Source organism: Topomyia yanbarensis, chromosome 3, assembly GCF_030247195.1.
Source record: "Topomyia yanbarensis strain Yona2022 chromosome 3, ASM3024719v1, whole genome shotgun sequence".
In the NCBI taxonomy this organism is placed as follows: domain Eukaryota; kingdom Metazoa; phylum Arthropoda; class Insecta; order Diptera; family Culicidae; genus Topomyia; species Topomyia yanbarensis.
Genome location: NC_080672.1, coordinates 335,682,033 through 335,691,297, shown reverse-complemented (window position 1 = coordinate 335,691,297; position 9,265 = coordinate 335,682,033). Strand labels below are relative to the sequence as shown.

Below are 9,265 nucleotides of genomic sequence, written 5' to 3'. Positions count from 1 at the left end.
TTCGATTTCTGAGATTTTTTTACATTAGAAAAACATATGTATGGTTTGCATCACGGAGCAGAAAAATTATTAAAAATAGGGAATTTTGAGGCCAAAATGATCCAGTACCCCACTTTCCCCTATTTGTCTAGAAACAGGAATGTCTTCCTTCAAATACTAAGGTTATTTACTTTAAAAAGAGGTATCAATATTAATTTTCTGATAGCTACTTCAAAAGTTATAGCATTTAATATATTTTTCCTCCATATTTTCCCATAGTACCAATTTCAAAAATTTCAAGCGAAGTGGGCTGGGGTCTAGAATTGTCCAAATGATCTGAAATTTGGCATCTAAGCTTAATTTGACATTTGTCACAATATGGGAGGGGGGGCCTTTGAGAATTAAAAAAAAAAGTTTTTTTTGCAATGCCCTACTGCATATCTTTTTAAAACAAAAAGAATCAAAAACCACTTTCCGTTATTTCACATATTTATTCAGACATCTGGTTTCAAGTGGCACCTGACTTTATATTACTAAACGTCACTTCCAAAATGAGAACATTGTAGGTGTACATATAATCACAGTTTAGCATCCACCCTTGTGCATACAACCCCCGGTGCATCACCGCTCGTCTAGAACTTAAGTTCGCCATATCAGCACAACTATTACAATTGTGAAAGCAAGTAGTCCAATCATCTGCGCCATCAAGGTAACCTTTCGCCACCTGGAATACTGTTTGCGAAAACGAATCAATCAGAAGGCACAACTTTTACAATCAAACTGATCCTCATACCGAAGCATCCTTCGTTGGATCTAAGATAGGTTGACTGGCGGCTCTTTTCCTTGACATATAATCCAGTACCTATACGATGGAAAATAAATTAGGTTTCCCGTAGGTCTTCGCATAGTTACACAAACGACTCACATTGAATGCTGCATGCGCTATCAGATGTAGCGCTAGACCTCCCGCAAGCCAACCGTACAGCGCTTCCGGAAGGTTGGCCGATTTGAGCCCGACTGCCAGGAACATGTTGGCAACTGTTCACGGTGCATAAAAAGTGGAGTAGGATAACGTTTACCATTCAATTTTCATTCCTATGGGAACACTTACCTGCCAGATAGTATGACACATTACCGGATACTATATGCAGAATGCGGGCGATTTGTCTTGTGTGCCCCGGAGGACTGGCGGCGCCCAAAATGGGCTGCAAAAAGCACAGGACGAACGTAGTAACACCCAACACGGCATGGGCATTATCCTGCCATCCATCCATGTCGATAAAGATGATGATAAAGCCGGAACATGTTAGCAGCCAAGTGAAGAACATATACATCCGGTGGTACTGGGAGAAATAAAAACAGGCAATAAAATTCATTTTATGCTCAACTGGTAACTGGTGTCCGAGGGGAGCCACGTCGATTATCATAATGATTTAACGTTGTACATTAGAGTGATAGTATGGGTATTTTAATGAACGATGCAAATTGAAAATTTGAACTCCAGCTGTAACATGAACCGATCTAACAGATATAAAATTTTGCCAATTCAACCCTTGGACACTCCTGATAATCATAAAATCGATTGAAACGCTGACGGTATGTGTGTCGTCTACAGTCTACATCGATTTAAAATGTTGAACAAATCAATCATCAGAACGATACACTTCATCCCATAAGAGTTAATCTAAACGTATTAATTGGAATCTATTTTATTAATCCACTCAAGACTAGTTCCTCTCGTTCTGACCTGCGTTACTATAGTTAGGTATGTAGTGCAAAGAAGAGTCAATAACATATTCCAGTGGCGTAGCCAGAAATTTGGTTGGGGGGGGGGGGAGGGGGGCGGTTCGACGAAAATCGTAGATTTTTTGAAAATGCTTCAATATAATGTAAATTTGATAAAATATTGAAAGTTCACAAACAAAAACAGTTCAACGGTTACCATTCCATTCTATAAATAAAAAAAATAAAGAGTACCTTCAATATCTTCATAGAGTTTTAAAATGGACTATATCTTACGGTCAACATCACAAAATTTCGAAACCATCAACTTCGAAGGTTGGTCATCAAATGGTGAATACTTCCCAGTGTTCACAAGCTCCTATCTCATGCTTTCCTGTGCGTCTATTGATGACATTTAATCTGTATCCCGGCATCGAGTGGCCATGTGCGCTATAACTCTACCGTAGACAGAACTGAATACTTGAGGTGACAAAAAACCCCGCGCGGCTGTCCGAGGAGACAGGAGGTTGTGTCAAACCCAACAAGCCGCCCGGAAAACACCACGTTACGAAGAATCAGGAGGACATGGCGGATCGGAATAATCGATCCAAGCCCACGAACGAAAAAAGGACTACGATTGGAAACTTGGCACATCGAACTGTAAGTCTTTTTGCTTACCTGGGCTCGAACGAATCCTACACAATGAGCTGAAAATTCGCAACCTCAAAGACGTAGCATTGTAGGAACTTTGCTTGGCAGGACAGAACGTGTGGAAAAGCGGGCATCGCGCGGTTACATTCTACTAGAGCGACGGCACAACAAACAAGTTGGGAATCAGCTTTGTAGTGCTGGGCAAGATGCACCAACACGTAATCAAGTACCAGACGATCAGAGAAAGGAGGTGTGTGGATCAAAGGCCTTTTATACAACTACAGCATCGGTAATGTGCACTGCCCTCACGAAGCGTAACCCGAGAACGAGAAGGATACTTTTTACGCGCATTTGGAGCCCGCGGCAGAATGTGAAGCTTCTCATCAGCGACATGAACCTCACCCCTGAGATCACCTGATTAACAAATTTAGAACCAAATGCGCACCTTCTACAGTGCGAATATAGATTCGAAATCGCCTACAGGAAGATAGGCGATGGAGCATCTGTATAGAGTTATGAAAATTCTACGAGTAGGTAAATCGCTCAAGCGAAGGCTATGTGCCACAGACTGACATATGAAAAGATACTAATGGAGACCTCTCACGACCGAGTGCGAGCTGATCGATAAGTGTATTATGACGAACATCGAAATAGCAGTGGACGACGAGAGTATCGCAAGAATCAGTCTGGGGACATGCACAGCTGACGACAGATTTCCAGTGCAAGATCTACCGAAGATTCATGAGGTGATCGGCGGGTTGAGAACTGATAAAGCCGCTGGCATGTGAGCTGCTAAACCACGGAAGAGAGGCGTTGTGTAGAGCAACTCCACTGGGTGGTTTTAAAGATCTGGGAGAAACAGATTTTACTGGAAGATTGGATGGAGGAAGTAGTATGTCCCATCTTTAAAAAGGGTGTTAAGCGGGTTTGCTGCAAATAGTTATCGAGCAATCATATTGCTGAATCACCTTTAGCAAGCGAGATCGTTGAGAAAACTAACATATAACGCCCAAATACGGATTTCCGGACCAGCGAAAATAGATCGAGTGATATGTGATGAGTATTAGAAATACTTTTGAGTCCTTTTGAAACTAGGAAAGGGCTGCGGTAAGGTGTGATAATAAGAGCTAAGATTGACACGGTTTTCCGAAAGTCTGCTCAGCTTTTTAGCTTCGCCGGTAACGTCAATATTGTGCCACACAATCTTGAGACGATGGTGCAAACGTACATCCGACTCGGTTGAGGCGATGACGATGATATCGAGTTGGTTGATACCCACACAATTAGGGCAGATTGTTGGCGAGTTACAGCGGGTAGCCTAGAACAATGTTTCAATAGCCTACCATTCATCGGCATGTTTTAACCCGGCTAGTCGCGATTTCGTTTACTGGTTGAGCTCATGTATTTGGGCTCACTAATGACCGCCAATAATGACACCAACAGAGAAATTTAGAAAAGTATTCTAGCAGGTGAACGTTGTTACTTTAAATATTTTTTTTATGTAAAATTGGTCATCATCAATCTTTTTTTTTAATTCAATTAATTTTGGTTTGGGAGGGGGGGGGGGTTGACCCCCAAAGCCCCCCTGGCTACGCCACTGATATATTCGAGTAACTATTTACATACTGAGTATTTATAGGTAATAATTATCTGTCCAACTGTGTTAAACGATTTTTTGCTCCTGGGTGCCATAATTTGAATTCAATCCAAAGTGCGCAGTGGTTTAAAACAGCATTTGAGTAGTCAAAACTGTCCATATGGGAGATTTTACATATTCTACCATGTTTGTATGTGTAAAAATGTGACATCTTTCGGCAATATAATCTTAAACAATAAATTTTAATCCACCTAGTGGTACCGTTGTGCCTTTCTCATTTCTCTACAATATGATTCCATGGTTGGTTATGGTCAATATAATTGTGAAAATGTCTATTACTTTCTTAGAACACCTTGCCCCTATATACAATGGCTCGCCATCCACGAACTTGTTGAGCTATGTGACAACGCTGAATTTGAAACACTTGAAACCAAAAATATACCATACTTAATAAGCTTAATCAGCATTGGTTCAATGGTGTCTTCTTGCTAAGGAATTTGGGCATGCGTAACTCAGGAACCGAAATTCCGAACTGCACAAAAAGCAGCCGATGGGAAAATTGGACCTTTCATTTGAGACTAAGTTTTTGCAAATCGGTCCAGCCATCCTTTAGAAAAATTAGTGACATTTTTACCACATACACAAAACACACACATACTCATTAAATCATGTTCATTAGATTAACACATTCTATTCAGTGCCTTCATATACTTTTGAGTAGTACATGCACTTTATTGGTATGTTAACCATATTTCATAAATAGCTTGATTATTGTCGTAAAATTGGTAACAAAATCAAGAGTCCCTTCTTTATTCATGCATCTTTTGGTTATAGTTCATTGTTGTTGGAGTAACACCACTGTAGAACACAAAAAAAATAGGAATATTTCAGGATTTTCTATAGTCACAATATAGAGGTGAATCGAGATCTTGTCAAATGGAATTACCAGTTGTGAACCACAAAAAATATTTTTGATTTTTCGCAAAATGGCGCTCTTTTTAATAAAAAAATGCTGAAAATGTCATAAAAATCGACACAAAATTGTTGATTAAAAAAAATCAATTTAGAATTTACTGTAAAAATTTATAAATAATCAAAAATCATTTATTCGAATTACGTTTCCGGCCAGCTTAAAAAATGTGATTTCGAGAAAACCGTGGTTAAAAACTTTTTTTGGTGAAATCGCACTTTTTTTTGAGAATATTTTTTAAAAGAAACTTTTGGACATATTTTTAAAAAGAAACATTTTAATGTATCATTTCAATAACATTCTGATTTAGAAAAAAATCAGAATGTTATTGAAATGATACATTGCAAAAGTATCCACAAGCGACTGTGACAAAACTTTTTGTAGAATGTCTCTGGAAAAACACGATTTGCAGTACGACCTGCCATTTTAAACCTGCTTAATCGATTTATTTCAAACTTTGCATACACATTCTTTGCAAAAAATACCTAACCCCTACGTTGAGCGTTCGAGACAACTTAACACTTAAGGGGTTGAACAGAGTACAGTTGTTTCCGGTACGTTTTTCTCAGTTTTTTTCCACTACTTCATCATTTCCTTTTCGTCTTTCACCATTCCTTTGGTCTTTCGAAGTTCGCGCTTCATCTCGGCCAATAGGTTTCGATCGGGCGGAGTTCAGAACAGTTTTGGAGGTTCGTGGTACAAAATCCACCGAATTATTCATATACCACTCCTGTACGATTTTGGATTAGTGGCATGATGCCAAAACAACTGGGGTAGACGAACCCTTATTCATCTCATTAGTCAGGATGTCACACTATTTCGTTGATAACTCGACTTAGAGTGACTGGATTGCGTTTTAATAGGCATCATCATCTTTGCTTCGTTACTAAGATGCAGTACAGGTTAAATTTGTGTCGATTTTTTACGCGCTTTTCCTGGTTATCGTCACACTTCTGACTTGTCATCCACTGTCATCCGCTCCAGGAATCTAGGGGGGACCTTTGAGACGGCCGGATGATATAAATCCATCAGTTTTCCTAAGACGCGATGTGACAATTCAGGATTTAAATTGCGGCGAAATTTATCCATTACACTCTAAAGAGAAACTGGGCAAATTTAGTTTAATTTCTGTCAAGTATGAGGAAGTTACGCAAGTTTCAAGCCTTCGCAATAATTATCTACACACCCTTTATTCTTTATTTTTACCAACATTTAAATTTATAAAATATCCATGGTTCAGTTTCACTAACGCATTGAGCTGTATCAAATAATCGATTTGTATAAACAATGGATTGATTTGAAAGGTTGCAACCGTACAATTACTCAAATCGATATTCAAATAAGATGTTATCTCTAGTAGGGCTCGTCAGTATTTTAGGTCCCGTGGCCCAGAGCGGCTTTCGACGGCCCTGTAGATACATAAGGATTCAGCTCCGTATCATACCAGCACAATGGACCTACTATATCAAGTTACTTTCGCGTATCCACCAATAACTCGAAACCAAAACAACAACAAGTTCAGTTAACAGTCGGTGTGGGCAATGTTGCCAGAATTTCGGTGAAATTTATTTGCCGTGGTTGCAATAATCACATTTTGTGGTTTTTGATTTTTTTAAGTATTATGATGGTACAGATATAACAGAAATTTCTATGTGACCGCACTAACTAACCTGTAACTCTGGAACAGAAAGTCAGATCGGGATGAAATTCAATAGCAGCCAATTGAAGCAATGTATCATTCATTTCAAATTAATCGGTCAAGAATTTTCTGAGGAATAAGTGTAAAATTAATACTGAACATTGGCAAGTTCTCCGGGGCATCAATACCGTCCTAGGTGGCCAATGTGATCAAAGCGACTAGGGGCTGCAAAGCTAAATAATTTAACACCCATTTTAATAAGTTTTGCATCATTTAGATATCGTGGTGGGGCCAGTTTGTATGGGGATTTAGTGTATATCCACACTTCTCAACCAGTAACTCCGGAACCGGATGTCGGATCAGAATTAAGTTCCTATGGGTTTTTTTTAGACTAAATTTGAGAAAATCAAGTCAGACATTTCTGAGAGAAGCTGATGTCAATTCAATTCAGCAACTTAGCTACTTTCCCGAAGCATCCTGTTCCGCCGAAGGTATCCAAAGTGGTCAATGTGGGTTTGATTGGGCATCAGTGACCTGAAGCTATAAATCCTAGCAATTAAGAACACATTTTATGAAGCGTACATTTGTTAGTCACACACATACATTAATTTTTCAGAGTTTTGAAACTTGTATGGATTTTGATCATGCTATTTTAAATTTATTCCTATTGCTTGGATAACTAGACTCTACTGTACATAAACAAGTGATAACTGATTTGGTTTAGTAATTTGCTCTACCGCACAGAAAAAAACTGCACAAAAACAATTTACAATTTTTCAAATGTTCTGCTCTGGATAAAACGGGGCAATTTTTCACGAACGCACGCTTTTAAGAATCGCAGGGAGTAATACTACAGCGACTGTAGACAATCTCTTCTAATCTTGTTGAATACACAATTTAAAACTAATTCTTTCAACGCGTTGTTTTCGCCTGAAAAGGACAATTTTTTCTACATATTTTAGCAGCCCTAAAGTAAATGTTGATGAAAGGAGAAGCGTACAGATAATATTAAAAAAATATCGGAATGGAATTGCAGAAAGAAGAGAGGATGGGAGGAAGCAAGAAAAAGGCGAAATGTTTCGAGAGTGTGTTAAAAACCCGCTAAATAAAAGCTACGTAATTTGCGTATCACTCGTTATAGAGTAGTGTATCATCACAACGACAAAAACTCCAAACCGCATCAGATGCAAAAAAGACTAATCCCGAATACTGCGAATGGACACAAATTTTGATTTCGAAAACAAAAGGAAAAATCTCACCTAAACAGCTCAAACACTCACCAGAAACCAGGCATCTCCACCAAAATATTGCTGCGTTACCCACGTCTTCTTGAAATACCTGCAAACAACGATATACCGTAAACAAACGTGGGCTCATTCGTTTAGATTTTGACAAAGATATCACGCCATCAAGTTAATTGCGCACGTCACTAGTTCCTTCCAAAAATAATATTAGGCTATAGCTAAATTTATGCAATGTGTGAATCAATGGTAGCCACAACCGCCCACCGCCGACTTATCGATTCGCTTATCGTCATTGCACTGATTTAAGTAGAGCCGGCAATAGCTTGATTGTTAAAAGAATTCATATACCTTGCGACCGCTCCTCCAACCGAAGAACACAAAATCCACGCAATAACCATGAACGTCCCATGAAGCTTGATGAGTACAGTGGGATCCGGAAGATCCGGCAAATCCAGATCTGTAATTGCAAATAATCACTATTTGAAACAAAAACATTCAACGCAACACGTGTTTTATGTTTTGCGCTATTCGCTGAATGATAGATATGTTAGTAATCCCGAACGATGACTTTTCTTTTAATCCCACGATTATTTTCACTTCACGGTATTTACATACAATCTGTTATAACTATTTATAAGACGCTGAAGAGGCCCGTAAGAACGTACTGTATCTGATGATACCGAGTAGTGTGAATTAAAGAGAAATTAGTGAAAAGTCCTTTTTTAAATCAACGCCAAAATTTAACGACGGCTAACCTTCACGCATAACTGACGAAGATCGTAATCTTTATTAACACCGGAAGACGCAAATCTAACACTTCCTCGGATATAAAACAGTTTGCGTAGCGATATCAACTGGCCCGATTCGTAACTGCAAAGGAACTGAAATCATAGCTACCCGTGCCTTAACATTCATATCGAATGATAATTGTTTTCAGATTATCCAACCAACCACTCTGATAAGAAGCTGATTTGAGGGGTTTGGTTGCCAGTGGTCGAATGTCGCGAGAACTTACTGTAGTTATTTTGATCATTTAGCAATAGCATCAAGGTAACTTTTTTGACATTCTGAGCATGGAAAGACGATGCGAAATGAAATGAAATCCCGTATGGAATAGGATAGTTAGCATTTTGACGACGCGAGTTTTTATTGCAATCGAATAACGTAGTTCGTAGTTTTTTGAAAATAACTCTAAAAGCTGACAACATAATCAATGCCCTAATCGTCAGCTTGTCGTTGTGTATTGAACAACCAGGAACAACTGTGAAAACAGCATCAAATGTTCAACAGATGATGACCATCCAAATTGAATGACCGTAAAACCAAAACATTCATGAAAACTTCGAAGAAAGTAAACTGACCAACAAAGAAAGTAAACTGACCAACTCTAGATGGTACAAAAATCACTTTTTTGCGATTTTTTTACAACTTTGAGTAAAGCGAATTGACTAAAACTTTTGTGT

The 9,265-nt window shown here is 38.7% G+C and overlaps 1 protein-coding gene across 1 annotated transcript; it reads right to left on the bottom strand.

The window, feature by feature from the left end:
- Nucleotides 1-492: 492 nt before the first annotated feature.
- Nucleotides 493-8,673, bottom strand: LOC131691983 (putative ferric-chelate reductase 1 homolog). Its single transcript, XM_058978800.1, has 7 exons — nt 8,558-8,673; nt 8,151-8,259; nt 7,839-7,896; nt 1,091-1,322; nt 905-1,017; nt 773-841; nt 493-711 (listed from the first exon to the last, which is right to left on the bottom strand). The coding sequence occupies exons 1-7, from the start codon at nt 8,565-8,567 to the stop codon at nt 619-621; spliced, it is 684 nt and encodes a 227-aa protein (XP_058834783.1). The 5' UTR covers nt 8,568-8,673; the 3' UTR covers nt 493-618.
- Nucleotides 8,674-9,265: the final 592 nt, after the last annotated feature.

Coding starts and splice junctions, on each gene's coding strand:
- LOC131691983 (XM_058978800.1), bottom strand. Junction 7,897..8,150: donor GTTGGAGGAGCGGTCGCAAG/GTATATGAATTC, acceptor CGTTGTTTGCAG/GTATTTCAAGAAGACGTGGG. Junction 1,018..1,090: donor TGTGTCATACTATCTGGCAG/GTAAGTGTTCCC, acceptor CACCGTGAACAG/TTGCCAACATGTTCCTGGCA.